At 39.5% G+C, this 14,893-nt stretch overlaps 2 protein-coding genes across 2 annotated transcripts; both read left to right on the top strand.

Annotated features, from left to right (window-relative positions):
- The first annotated feature begins 2,938 nt into the window (after window positions 1–2,938).
- On the top strand, window positions 2,939–6,327 carry LOC118099738 (syndecan-1). Its single transcript, XM_035144491.2, has 4 exons — window positions 2,939–3,098; window positions 4,499–4,577; window positions 5,012–5,155; window positions 5,261–6,327. The coding sequence occupies exons 1-4, from the start codon at window positions 3,033–3,035 to the stop codon at window positions 5,392–5,394; spliced, it is 423 nt and encodes a 140-aa protein (XP_035000382.1). The 5' UTR covers window positions 2,939–3,032; the 3' UTR covers window positions 5,395–6,327.
- Window positions 6,328–7,123: 796 nt separating this feature from the next.
- Window positions 7,124–14,893, top strand: laptm4a (lysosomal protein transmembrane 4 alpha). The gene is made up of 7 exons (XM_035144248.2): window positions 7,124–7,395; window positions 8,928–9,048; window positions 10,911–10,987; window positions 12,198–12,320; window positions 12,941–13,036; window positions 13,317–13,415; window positions 13,931–14,893. The coding sequence occupies exons 1-7, from the start codon at window positions 7,267–7,269 to the stop codon at window positions 14,003–14,005; spliced, it is 720 nt and encodes a 239-aa protein (XP_035000139.1). The 5' UTR covers window positions 7,124–7,266; the 3' UTR covers window positions 14,006–14,893.

Genomic DNA, 14,893 nt, shown 5'->3' with positions numbered 1-14,893 from the left:
CATGGGTTACCCCAGCAGCTTGTCGACCGCCTGATGTTTTTTGGTACTAAATATTACAGCCTGACAAATCTGAGCTGCTGCATCCATTTGAGCCGTCTTACTTTTCCCTCATCCAGGTGATCGCTCGGGGTTTATGCAAGATAAAAGCTACCATTACCTTCCAGAAGCAGAGCATGAGGTTTGGTTGTACAGCGGGTGTGTAACCTGGTATAATCTTAAACATGAGAACAACCGTAGTGGGGAGCTTCTTTCTTTTTCTTTTTTTTTTTGTTCCGTGGGAATAGTGGGGTGGGAGCGGGGTATGCGTTGGCATGCTGTGACAGGTTTTAATCCTTGGAATGATTTTTTTTTTTCTTTATCACGTTTTGTGTAACATCTTATCTGTCTTGTAGTTTTTGAGATGAACACTGCCCTAGAAAACAGTATCTTTACGTACTGAATACTCATCTCTTGCGTAGTAGTAGTTTAACAATGTATAGCATCTTTATGTATGAGTAAATTGTTGCTTTTGGGCAGGGGGCGTTGCACCGATGATGGGACCCCCACCGCCTGAAGGACGGAGTAGTGAGCGTAAACAATGTCGTGAAGTGAAATGAATTAGAACTAGTGGGACAAGTGTAAGGAAGGGATGTTGAAAGATTTTTTTTTTTTTTTTTTTTAAAATGGTCCTCCTTTTTGTTTTTTAATTTGTTTCATTTGGTTGGGGATGCAAGTGCATTGGTGGAGGCCGGTGGGGCCATCGAAAGCTATACGATTCACCTGTAATGCTCGTAGTGATGGCTTCTTTGCTTCATATGAATAATTGTAGAATACATGTAGTATATGTGCAGTTAATAAGTGTAAGATTATTAGTTTAACTGAAAAAAAAAAACCGTGTCTAGTTGTGGTGTTTTGACAGGCCTTGCTCTAAATTTGTAGTGATGCTTTTATTTCGTCTGTACAGTTGTACATTTGTAAACGTTTATGCTGTAAATGGGATGTCTTTTACACTTTTTGGGGGGAAAAAGGCAAAAAATGTGCATTTTGATGTGTGTATATTCATCACTCCTTCCCCCCTGAATATAATATGTATACAGTTTTATTTGATCAAGTGTAATTTTTAAAAAAGGTAAAAAAAAAACTTTATGGCTTCACAATCTGGCATGGTTTTTTGTTTTTAATCTGTTATGGGAAAGGCCAGCCTCTATTTGTACCGGAGCTGTAACATCCACTGTTGATAGTCTTTATGATGTGTGACAGTTTAAATAGGAGAATACAAAAAAAAAACACTCTGTACTAAAACTGAGGCTGCATTTAGTCCTCTCTGCTACCATGGAAACTTCACAGGATATGACAAGAATTATTTTTGTACAGAAGAGTGCTGTATTTTGGAACAGCTACTACCTTGTAAGCAAAAGCAGTGTAAAATATTGTCAATTATATAAATATGAACATATGAGTTTTGTCACACTGTCAAAGTCATGTACATTTTCAGGTGGCCTTATGTACATTTCCAGATGTTAGATGAAGAAAACAAACTCATTTTTGGAAGCAGAATTGTGACTATGTATGATTAAACTGTTCTTCTAACATTTGACTCGCATTGTTGTGGTTTTTCCTCGTTTTTTGGTTTCACATCTTATTGATTTTAAATCTTACAAATGTATATTTTTAGAATTAAATAATCCAGAATGTGCAGAATAGAGGAGAAATTGTCATGGTATATTTTTGGCGGTGTAGGCCTTGTAAACTATTAAATCTGTCAATCTGATAAAAACTTAATACTGTGTTCAACTAATTTTGCAGTCGTAATACTGGTAAATGATCATGCATATATATTTCCTTATAGAATATTGTGCAGCATATAACTTAATGTTTTACTCTCAAACCCTGAAGTGTACCCAATGTGCTATTTTGTAACTGGTTAAGAAATATTTTATTGTTGAGGAAAAACAGATATGGATACAGGATTGCTTCAAGCAGCTTGAAGAAAAGTCTGGAAAATGGTGTTGAATCACAACTTAAAACTCAAAGGCAAATGATTTTAAAATGGAAGTTCCCTCCACCATGGAAGTTATGTTTCCATGTGTCTGTTTTGTTTTTTTTGAATTGTTTGGCTTATTTTTAATTAAGCAGGATTACCTTAAAAACTACTAAACTAATTTTCACTAAAGTCGGTGGAGGGATGAACCCATTAAACTGGGTGGGAATGCAGATTAAGTGCAAATACAGCGTTTTCATTTACTTTAACAGTTAATAAGAGCTAGACAATCATGTGTAGGATTGTTCAGCCTTGGTGGAGATGTGCCATGTAAAACAAAACATGTATATCCTATTAAATAAAGAAGCACTGTTGAAGGTTTGAGCAGACAAAAATATAAAAATGCAATTAGTTTAACCTTCAACAGTAAAATATTAGTGATAATTCAATAATTTAATATACCAGGCATTAAGATTCATTATTTTATTGCCATATCAACAAAGTTGGTTTGAATGTGTGGAGCTCGAACGTGTACAAGGAAAAAAAATACTTGAAATGCATTCATAAAATCAGAACCGTTGAAAAGAACAGAATAAAGAAAACAATGTTTTAAATAAATGAAACACAACTAAACCCATAAAATGCCTAGGTGGGACTAAGAGAGTCATATCCAGCTTTGTGCATCAGACTCCGGCTCAACCCACACACAGACACACACACATGCAAAGGTATCCGGTTACTTGATTAATCGATGGGATAATTGATAGAATACTCGATTGCTAAAATATTCGATAGCTGCAGCCCTAGAGCAACATAATCAACTTAAAAATAAACAAAAAATAATAATGGGATGATGTTATGACCTTGTAAAATAGCTAAAGTCACTTGTGAACAAAGATGTTTGGATAGTCAACACCTGTAGGTGTGACAGTCGATAGATGGGCGGGGGTGTGCGTGTGTGTCTGTGTGTGTCTGTGTGTGTTTGTCTGTGTGTCATCAGTAGGGAGTGGAGGATTGAAGACATCTGTATGTGTGAGGTGTGTGTGTGTGAGAGAACTAACTCACCTGAAACATGAGCAGGACTCTCACCGCGGCTCTTCTCTTCACTCTGGTCTCAGCTCTTCTGCTCAGGACGTCGGTGAGTTGATTTATTTGTTAGTTGTTTAGTTTTGAATCCAGTGTGTTTTTCACGGAGACGGGAGACGTCACCGCGATCACTTCCTGGTGTTAACACAACGCGAGGCGAGGCGCGTCAACACGAGACTGTTTTTTTTTATAAAACTTGTAGTTTGATGCTGTTTGTTGTTAAAGTGTGAAACGTCTGATTTGTGTTAAATACTGAAAAGTACAGTCGTCGAGTTTTACTCTGAGCGTCTGAGTGTCTGAGTCACTCCAGGAATCCTCTTTGAAACATTCATGACAAACATGATACTGAGATTTAAAGATATTCATTCATTAACTTGACTGAAAACACCTGAGTGTATTCAGTATTTTCTATAAATTAATAATAGTTAATAAACTTTAGAGGAAGTGTTCTATGCAGGTTATTTATTAGAGTAATTATTTCTTTATTAATTAATAATAGTAAATTAACTTTAGACAAAGTGTTGTATGTAGAGAATTAAATATATTCATCATTTTCTTTAAATTAATAATTATTATTTACATTAAGCCTACGTATTGCATGCAGACAATTTAATATATTCATTACTTTCTACTCACGAAGAAGATATGAATAATAGAATAAAGAGAACTGAGGATATATTCAAGCAGAGGACATCACACGTCCCATCTAGTTGATTTTACTTCTGCTCAGTTTGGGCTCAGTAGAAATCCTTTACATTAGAGGAGCAGAAAACCAGTTATTTTGTATATATTTTATTAGATAGAAAGATGGATAGAGAGACTTTATTCAGACAGAGCAGCGGCCTGTCGCACCCACACAGCTATGGATGGTTTAATACACCTTTAATTACTTTGTCATATATATATATATATATATATATATATATATATATATATATATATATATATATATATATATATATATATATATATAAAGGAGATTATTAAATAACTGGAGTGTGCACATGAATTGAAGGGGCCCCCCACAGCCCAGGTCATGGATAGCATCACCAGATGGATATCTTTGCTGTATATATTCTGTTCAAATTGCTGCTCCCAATAACCTCTGTGCTCTAGCTCCTTTGCTTCTTTGTCAAACGGGTGGAGGCCCATCATCACTTTAATTGGAGCTATAAATTCTACTCATGTCTTTTTTACTGGTGATAACAGAGATCACCTGCGTCAGTCGTTCAGCTACAGCCTGTTGTTGGGAGTGTGACTCCTCAATGGGACTTTGTATCTAGTACGTGATTCAGATCTTTATTACTTCGTCAAGGAAACAACGTTGATAAGCTTCCATCGCATCTCGTCTGTTTTCACGTGTCCTAACCACAGGGCAGGAAGCAGCACAGGTGGGGCTATTGTTCAGACGTCTTTCTTGAGTTAAAATATCGTTGTTCTCTCTGAAATCAGATTGCCACACCTCCTGAAGACTCGGAGGGATCAGGCTATGACCTGAGCACATCTGGTTCAGGGGATGGGTCAGAGCACGGTAATCCTTTGTGATCCTTTGTATACTTGATTTAAAATTGTCAAACTAGTTATAAAGAATAATAAAAAACGTCCTAAACATAATGGCTACTGCTGATGTTAGTTTTTTTAATCATGATATTTGAAATCATATAATATAAAATAAAATAGTTAGGATTTACAGAACATATGTAATGTAATGTAATGAACCCTGAGTGGATGGGACATTTCCACATCAACTTTGGTTTTAATTAGTTATTAGATGATAAAGAAACCATGTGAAATGTCAAGTTTATAGCTAAGTCTGACACGTGATTGGTCGAACATGTGTATAAGTGGCACGTCCATCTTTATACACAGTCTATGATCATGATGCACTTTGCCTGTGATGAATCTCATTATTATTTCCAAAACTACTTGCATACGCTTCATGCTTGCTGTTTGCGGTCTCATCAGGTGATGTTGGCGACGTCATGGGTCGTCCCGGCAGCAAAGAGCGGACCTTCAACAGACCTCTGTGGTCTGACAGCGACGTGAGGTCAGGATACGTTATCGTGTCAAACAGCAAGAGCTTCTTGGAGAACCAACAGATCGTCGGAGGTACTTTGCACCATTTTATGCAGAAGCTGTAAATAATGAAATGAACGACGGCTGCATTCCATTCAGCTGCTCCAGTTATTCTAACTCAGTGATTTATGTCCACAGGCATTATCGCAGGAGGAGTAACGGGGCTGGTACTGGCAGTGATACTGATGGCAATATTAATATACAGGTGGCGCAACAAAGATAATGTAGGATACTTTCAGGGCCAGCAGACCCACCGGGAAGAAGATGATTAACTCTCCGCACTTTTGATAAACTATCTCACTGATATTGCAGCTACAGCAAATGTATTCTGTCCTCAGGTGTTTGGCGGAGAGAGTGGGGGTGCAGAATGCAAATGTGTCCGCTGTATATTGGCATTTTATTTATTGATAGGGTAACATAAGAAGAATTGTCTTCTAAGACTAAATTACTTTTATGTTTGGTGTCTTTTATTAAGAAACTGCCACAGCTGCCAATGAGGCCGTTTCTTTTGTATTTTAAGAGATATTATGTTTTGCAAACATTTTATTTGTGGAAATCGTATGCTGGGAATAATCTTACTAGTCCAGTAGTGACCGTTAAAAACTATTGCTTTGTTCGAATCTTTTATTATTTATCTATCAGCACACATTTATGTAGCACTTTAACTTAAAATGATAAGACCTCGAGTCACATTTGTCAGGAAATGACATTTTGACATGTCATAATAGGAAACAGCACAGGTGTAAATAATAGAATAAGGGATAATAATAAATATTCCACGTATCTGCTTGAGTTCAGGGTTCCTGGTGTTGAGTTTGTTCGTTCACTGTCATTCTGTTGTTTATATTATAAACAATGTTAAAACACCAAAGTCTGATCTGCTGAAGGACCTGTTGATATCTTGCCTCTCAAAGCTGCAGTTGTGATAAATGAAGGACGAGTGTTTCTGGGATCCTGGCTACAGCGCTGGTTTTACCGAAACTATTCGACCCACTGTGTCAAGGGGGGAAACCTCAATTACTGAAATATCACTTTGAATCCAGGGAAACTTATATAACGTTGTGTATAAAATATTGTTTACAATGAGGTGATGATAATTAGATGCTGTAATGTATCACATGTTGACCAATGCTCTGTATCTGCCATAAAATATGTAATATTTTTGTATTGTATAATTGCTAATAAATTTGTTATATAACTTTTAATCGAGTAGACTGCACAGTGTGTATTAGTTTGTATGAATTAGTAATTATTAAGATTGAGTAACTTGATTTAGTACAAAGTTATTTATTGAAATATAAACTGTAATAACTAGATTTAACTGAGGGACCTTCTGTCTATAAAGTGATTAAATGTAGCAGTAATGGTGAAAAGTTATTTAATAAACACTTGAAATGATGTCAAGGTCAATGTGTCACCACGCACAGGAACATCAAACACACACAATTAGACATTCTAGTCTTCACACAAACCTCTTGTGAAGCTTCAAGCAGACAGCTGCCCTGTCTGGAGGGGGGGGGTTCTGACCAACCTAATCAGCCATTCTTCAACTCGGGGCCCCGGGGGAGATGAAACTGAATCTGGTTGTAGTTGCTCCATATCTTCCAGGAGCTGAAGTTCTTACTTCTTCCTTAAAACAAGGGGTTAACTCCTCACACATCACTGGCCTGTGTCTGTTATGGAGAATAACACTTGATTGTAATCATGTTATTTTACAGACAAAAATAGACCAACCATATTATCAATCAAAAATATATAATAAGAAGAAGAATGTAGTATATCCTATTACTATTATACATGTTAATATACAAATATTGAAATTAATAATAAAACTTGCATTATACAATTAACATATTATTATTGTCACTGTCACACTGTAATAATAATAATAATAATAATATTATTATTATTATTAATTGTACCATACCCCCTCCATTGGTGGAATCCCCCCACCTCCACCCTCCGGAGCGGTGGTCCAGCCTCTTCCTCCCCGTCACAGGGTTTGTTTTGATCGGCGCCGTCTCGCAGCTCCTCGCGGTGGCAGCGGCTGAAAGTTGTGGGCGTTTCTGCGAGTCCGTTCGCTCGTCACGGTTTCCCCCCGCTGCGAGGCTCTTCTCTCTGGCTGTCGACCCGCGACTCTCCCGATGTTTCTCCCGACACTGGTGGAGGACATGCATCACTTCAAGCCCAGTCGCGACCGGCTGTACACCACCCGGTGCTGCGGATGCTGCCACGTCCGGACGGGGACCATCATCCTGGGGACATGGTACATGGTGCGTAAAATGGGCGACGGAGCGGTCGCTAGCATGCTAACGGGGGCTAGCGCCAACAGCCAGTTTGTTGTCAACTTCGCCAAACGAGCAACTTGTGAGATGAAGGTCAACCAGGTCGCGTTGACTGCTTCCCGGATATGTTTATGATTATTATCAGAAAGTCCAGCGTTAGCTATTTGCTACTTTATCGCCGTTTTACACCGTGAATACGTGGCGAGTTAACGGCGCGTTAGCATTAGCGTTAGCCTGCCAACCCATCGGGTTTATGTTAATTCTTCTGGTTGTTCTCACATGAAAACATGACAGGTTGGAAGTGAAGCTGACACCTGACACGTGTTATTCACCAACTCTCAGCTGGAGAGACCCTCGAAGCAAACACACGACATTTAGCTCGGATAACACTCGACCTAGCCCACCTCGGGCTGGCATGCTAACAAATCACAACAGAAGTTTGTCCCTGTGAATAATCCGCGGTTACGTGAATCCCTACGAACAGGAAGCAGATTTTCCTCTTGTTTAATGTCTCGGTAGTTTGTGATTGTGACTGCGGGGGGATTTCCGGCGACAGTTCGCTGTCATCAGCACATCTTGTCCCCGCAGCTCCGCGAAACCACATCTGGGTTAATCTGCTTCTCATTTCCTCACGTCACAGATCGCACAACAGATGTGTCTGCTTTGTGTTGCGTTTTTAAAATCCCCCCCACTGAGTTTTTATTTATTTATTTCCAGTTGGACTGTGTCCGACACAAAACACGTGAGCCACGTTCCCCTAGTTCCACTGAAAACCAGTTTTCCCAGTGACCCCCCCTCACTTTGTTTACACTGTTGACACCAAAGCCACATGATCAGCCACAAAGGAACCAGACTGACATAGAAAGAGTCAAATGTTTCAAATGGTGGCGGCTACTGTAACAGGTGAATAATCATCATCGCACCAGAGGCTTACAATTATTTTATGTTGTGGGAAAATGATCACACACAAGTCGTGTCCAAGAAAACAACTATTCCTGAATACTTTTATGATCAGTGTTTAGATGGATGAGTATCGGACGCCACCTACAAATCAAACCGCTTGAAAAAACGTGCTGATGTGAATAAACTGGAAAGTGGAGAAAGTTCTATCATATTCAAATACATCATCACAAGTGTAAACGCAGACGTAGGATCCATATTTTACTACACCGATTAGTATTGCTCCTAATGTTGTTACTTTATTTGTATTATTATTAATTTTGGCATTATCGATAGTAGAGAGGGGAAATTAACACACAGAGACCAGTTCGAGCTCTGGTTTGCTGCGGAAGTTATGAAAGAAAAAGGCTCAATGAATTAAATCAACTTTAAATCATTTCTTTAAATGGTTTCACTTCTCAAAAAGTTATTCCGGTTAATTCTTGTGACTTGCTGGAACTTGAAATTAACTACATATTACAACATTTCCTACAAAATAAAAGTTTATTTTTCTTTTAAACAGGTCACAGAAGCCAGTGTTCTTTAAAACCATTAATCGTTTCCCTCCCCACTCTCCTCAGGTGGTCAACCTGTTGATGGGTATCCTGCTGACCGTAGCTGTGACCCACCCGGAGAATGTTCCCACCATCGACCTGCAATATGAGGTCATCGACCATTACTTTGCCTCCAACAGGATGTCTGGTAAGGGATAACAAACTGCATTGTTAAAACTGTTTATTCACTTTATCACGCATTTACACCAGAGCCTCATCTGTTAGGTGACTAATAGAAAATGAACTTGTAACTAGTTTTGCAATCAATTATTCACTCAAAACATTTTAAAAGTATTTTCACTTCTCCTTTGTGAATATTTCTTGTTTTTCCTCAGTGCTGTGTTCTGTTATTCGGAAAAAACAATACATTAGATTATGCCAACAAGGACTAAAGGGTGGATTTTTCACTATTTACTGTTTTTTCATTGAGCAAATTATTTAATTGACCGACTAATCTCTAGTAATCATTCATTGCAGCTTTAATTTAATCAAACACATCTCACGTTTTGTTGGTGCTTAAAATTCCTCTGTGTCCTGATGGAGCTGATGATGCTGATGGTGAATTGTCCATTAAAATATCACTGAATAGATATTTTCCTCGGCTGGAGTTTTCCGTGCGTGGCTGCGTTCCTCTTTAGGCCCTTTCACTAACTCATGGGCTGCTGTTATGCCGAGATTGAACATGTGATTCATCATCCACAGGGAGCACAACAACTCCCCACTGACTGCTAAACAAAACAAGTCACGGAGAGACAACAGCGCACCGCTGTGATGTTTACACGCAGTCTGAAAATGTTGTTGTTAGTCTCATTCCACTGTTGTCGTTCCTTTGTCTTTCCTCAAGGATTTAGGTTTGTCATAGGTGTGTGTGTGTCTGCGTGTTTGTGTGTGCATGCATGTGTGCGTGCACGCCAGGGCAGGGCCGGTAGGCCTGTTTGGGTTCCTTTCGTTCTAGCTGTGGGTTGTTTTGTTGGTCGGCCTCTTCGTTTCTCTCAAACAGTAATTAAGCAAAGTACGAAGGGAAACAAGCGCAGTGGGTCGACATTCCCACAGATCAGTGGATGTTGTCCACAGGCTGCTGAGACACTGGTTCAGTGGTCATTACTACTGGTTCTGAGAGCAGCTTCATCAGGCTGCACCACACCACAATCCAGGTTGATGGAGAGAACGTGAAAATGGTCGATGCTCCAGTTAAAATGTGTGATTGTCAATGAAAAATCGTTGGGTTGATTTGGACAAGACAGGCATTTTGTAGACATCATCTTTAACTAAATTTGATCTTATGAAAGTGTCTTTTTCCGACATTATCTGACATTTTATTGGCAAAACCATGAAATCTATTAATCAATAAAATAATCAGAAGGTTATTTGATAATGCGAATAATCTTTAGTTGGAGCCCTTTTCAAAAAAATAATCAGTATTGGAAATTGATGAAAAATATGTTTTTAGTACTTATTTATATCAACCCCAACATACAGGGGCCTCTTCATTACTTCTGCCAAGGAGATTGTTTTCATCTACGTTAGTTAGTTAGTTCAGGATTCACAATTTGACGGATATCAGAGTTTAACCCAGTTTTATTTTTCGGTCTCTGACACGTTCATACAGCTCACTCAGCTTGAGCTACTGAAATACAGAACATTCTGTCTCAACAGCATTGCCCAAGTGGTTTTTCTCAATAACGCCAGCGCAACAGGCAGAGCAGTTAGAGAGAGTGAGTGATGGAGAGAAAAGAGGATATGAAATGTGGGCCTTTTAATTACCACAGTCTGAGTTTCATGGCTGCGTCGAGCGAGAGGCTTAATGCTTCCCAGAGTCGTGCTTTAGAAACAAGGCTGGCTGGAAGGAGAGATGCCCTGGAGAGTGTTGACTTGTATGCAAAGCACATCTGCCTCAAAGCAAATATCCACTCATCAGAAACTCCCCACACAGAGACAGCTGTACTGAAGTATTAACAAATCTACGCTTGTGTTTGGAAACTGCATTTGTTCTCTGTTTGTCTCACACAGAGAATGCCTGTGTTGGATTTGCCATCTCTCTGCTGATGCTCACCATCAGTGCCATGATGGTGTACGGGGCCATTACCGTAAGTCTGCACTGTAGATACGGTGGCTTCTCATAATCTCTCTTTTTACAGCACGAACTTGATTTAAAGTATCGTCACGGTTTCTCATGCAAATACGTAATCCCCCCACATATGCACGATTAAATTCCCTCCAGTTGTAGCCGCACCAGAGGGAAGACGTAACCGGAAAAAAGCCCAAGCATCGCTTCTGTGTTTTTTCTTTTCTTAACTACAGTTTATTTTAGCCTAATCCTGTAGCAGTGGGGGTGTAGCACACACTGCTGTGTTTTCACTGCTTGTCATCTTCACCTCACAGGCCCGCCTGATGGCATCAACACTGACAGGTTTGATAGCCTCTCCACATGGACCCGCATTAAGCTGCTAGTTTGGATGACTGCACAGTTAGATTATGACACACACACGCCGGCTGTGTCCGCTGTGCGTCGGTTATTCATGCTTTAGCTGTGCAGGTAGATGCTCCCATGCGGCGCTGCTGTTGGTGTTAGTGTCCCAGTGAATTACCCCTCGAACCACAAGCAGAAATCCCAAACATATTCAGTACCTGGATGAATAAAGTAGAAATGGAGAGTAAAGTAGATTTTGTTTTGTGTTAAGACAAATTACCCAGAATGCCTGTAGAGTTTACTGTGATGTGATAAAGTAAAAGGACCATTTTGCTGATTTTCAACCTTCACTGTGTAGATTTTACAGTTTGACACATTTACAGCCACAGTTCTCTCTCTTCCTGTTTTAGTATTTACCCCAAATCACATCTAAGTACGTTTTCACATCTGCAATTTTGAACAAAGGTCTTTTGTCTTTTGTCTTTGTCTACATTTGATCTGGGTAGTTTCACGTTGCAATTTAGGGAGCTTACTAAATATTTTTTTTACATCCTGTTGTCATCACCTATGATTCATTTATAGATGAGCATGCGTCTGATGTCGGCATATTTTCAATCCGGCAAGTTGTTTTCTTTTTAATCGCAGAAAACTCAAATTAGACACTAAGAAAACAAAGGTTAGACTTTTCTTCTCTGTACTCGCATGAAAAACTTCTTGCTGCTCAGGCTGTGAGTTTATCCTCAGCTGCCGGATCAGAAGGGACACTCTCCAGAGAAAGTTTAAGTAATAAGGTTGAAAAAACGCAACGTGGTTCTTTTAAAAAAATCCCCAACCAGATCTTTCTTACTGCTGAGTCACTTCCTTCCACATGTTTCTGATTTCCTCAGCATCGTGACGGATGGCTCATCCCGTTCTTCTGCTACCAGCTGTTTGACTTCGCTCTGAGCTGCCTGGTGGCCGTCAGCTCTCTCACCTACCTGCCCAGGATCAAGGACTACCTGGACCAGCTGGTCAGACGCCACAGTCCACACCCACATGACACACTCACACACTTCCTCTCCCATGTTCATATGACCACAGAGAATCCTGGAATACAGGTTTTGTCACATAACATAGTGCTCGTTGTTTTCTGTTTTAACAAATATTATTAGTATTGCGTCATTAGCCTGTTTCTGGTTACGTTTCTGTTTAAAACAAATCTCTTTCTACCCAGCCTGATAGCTAGTTTATGAACATGTGGAACTGGGGTAAAGTTTAACAGTGCATTTACTTTGAAAAACGAGTACATTTTTCACTTTGTGTATTTCCATCGGAAGTTAAGTTTTTATTTCAAAACAGGGTCTTAAACGGTCTGTGGTTTATAGCTGTTGACACCCTGTTACAAAAATACCGGATGCAGTATGGACTAATGTTATTCCAGTTTTATTGTGAAACTTTAGAGTCTAATTCCAAATCAAAAAGTCAAATTTGCATATCCATTATTTTTATTTAACTGCTACACCAGCTACACCCAATGGAGATTATCAAGTTCTTTCTTATTGATTCCGTAGCCTTGATGGTGATGCGAGTTGAATAAAATAGGAAAAGGTTCTATTGATTTTCTGACATCGTCTGTTCTTTTCCTCCGCAGCCGGACTTCCCGTACAAGGACAACCTCCTCTCTATGGACTCCAGCTGCCTGCTGCTCTTCGTACTCGTCTTCTTCGCCTTCCTCATCATCCTCAAGGTGAAACTGTTAATTATTCACAGTTGAACCCGGTTTATTCAGTGTGTGGAGGTTCATTTCAGATATGGAGCTAATATAAAAGGAGATGAACTATGGTTAGGTGAGAAAACTGATGTGTTCAGTAAAGAGGTGAATTCAATACAGGAGCTGTCAAATGTATCTTTAACTTGTGTTATTAACTTATAGAAATCAACAAAATTAGATATTGTGGTTTTAGATTTGGGGATTGAAGCTGTTTACTGATGGTTTAATGACTCAATTCAACTCTTTTGTTTCTCAGGCTTACTTGATCAACTGTGTGTGGAACTGCTACAAGTACATCAACAACAGGAACATGCCAGAAATCGCTGTGTACCCTGCCTTTGAGACCCCCCCTCAGGTATGAACGCTTCCCGTGATTCCCTCAGATTGAACACAAACATATTTTGTTACATACACCACACACATGCAGCATTATGTAATGCTTAAGTAACGCCACCAGGTGGCGTGATGTCCACACAATGACACAAAAAGCCACAAGAGGAAATTCATAGAATAAAGTTTTTAAGAGTTTACCAAGTCAGGGGGGAAAAACACTAAACTGATTCATGTTGTTGTGAAGTAAACTCAGAATTACAGTTTAAACACTTTCTTTTTAAGTATTGAAATTATAAACTCAATGTTTTTTAACTGTTTAAAATGGCAGAATATTGCAAAACAATTTCCATCACAATTTCCAAAGCCCCATTAGACATTGAAGAGAAAAAACAAACAAAGATATTACATTTTTTTCATGTAAAGCTGTTTCTTCAGCTTTACAATTTGCGAAACATTGATCAATCTCTATTTTCCGTGTAATAACGTGTGTTACCTTGTTTCGGCCCAACACGTGTTCCTTTCTTCTTTCTTCTCCAGTACATCCTGCCCACTTACGAGATGGCCATGAAGATGCCAGAGAAGGAACCACCTCCCCCTTACATGCCCGCTTAAGCACCGGCACCATTTGTTGCCAAAACACACACACACACACATTTGCACACACACACACACACACACACACACACACACACACACTCATCATATGCATTCCTGCATTCCCTCACTGACCCTCTCTGAACACCCCTGACCCCCCCCCCTCCGACCTGCTGTGTACGTGTACGGCCACTGAAGACGCTTTGTTCCGCTGGGTTTCTGTCTCTGGAGGCGCGAGAGGAGAAAAGTTGGGAGATATTAAGATTTCTGTGAATCAAACAAATGACTGAATGGATGAATGTGATGAATTGAAAGGCGACGGAAGCTACCAGCCCATTTTCTCTCTCCGGCCTTTTTAATGTCGTAGTAAAAGGCATACGTGTGAAAATGTAACTGCTTGAAATCCTCCCATCGATCCAGCACCATCGTACCTATAGATTCATATATGAAGTGTAAAAAGTAAAAAAATTATTATGACAATCCACTTATTAGAGCTCTTATTGTTGAATTGTGTTACCTTTTCTCCCTGATTATTAATATCTAGACTATTCCACCTCAGTCTATTGACTGGTCTGTAGCTTTTTTGTCTGTTATTTATTTAGCTTTGCTGTGGTTCAGTTCACCGCCTGACCCCGCACCCACCCGACATTTTCATTACCCTGATGTGTTAGCAAAGCTAGTGAATAGTTTTCCAGCTGAATCTCGGGGAGAGAGGGACGGAGACAGCAGGGGGCGCTGTCTCCGGGTCGGTGTCGCTGCTTCTCTCCCTCACAACTGGAGCAAACCGCTAGTCTTGTGAACATTTAGTAGATGCATGCTTATCGATCACAACCCGTCATTACTTTACTGGTTATATGATTTAATCCTAGTGATAAAACATTTGACTTCAATAAACATTTCAGAACA

The sequence above is a fragment of the Hippoglossus stenolepis genome, chromosome 20 (genome assembly GCF_022539355.2).
Source record: "Hippoglossus stenolepis isolate QCI-W04-F060 chromosome 20, HSTE1.2, whole genome shotgun sequence".
Lineage (NCBI taxonomy): Eukaryota > Metazoa > Chordata > Actinopteri > Pleuronectiformes > Pleuronectidae > Hippoglossus > Hippoglossus stenolepis.
Note: the sequence above shows the minus strand (reverse complement) of the source record. Positions and strands in the feature narration are given on the sequence as shown.

Bases quoted from the DNA above. Each gene is read 5' to 3' on its own strand.
- LOC118099738 (XM_035144491.2), top strand. From the start codon at position 3,033: ATGAGCAGGACTCTCACCGCGGCTCTTCTCTTCACTCTGGTCTCAGCT. The intron at 4,578-5,011 runs GTAATCCTTTGT...CGGTCTCATCAG, and splicing joins AGGGGATGGGTCAGAGCACG to GTGATGTTGGCGACGTCATG. The intron at 5,156-5,260 runs GTACTTTGCACC...TTATGTCCACAG, and splicing joins GAACCAACAGATCGTCGGAG to GCATTATCGCAGGAGGAGTA.
- laptm4a (XM_035144248.2), top strand. From the start codon at position 7,267: ATGTTTCTCCCGACACTGGTGGAGGACATGCATCACTTCAAGCCCAGT. The intron at 10,988-12,197 runs GTAAGTCTGCAC...TGATTTCCTCAG, and splicing joins TGGTGTACGGGGCCATTACC to CATCGTGACGGATGGCTCAT. The intron at 12,321-12,940 runs GTCAGACGCCAC...TTTCCTCCGCAG, and splicing joins AGGACTACCTGGACCAGCTG to CCGGACTTCCCGTACAAGGA.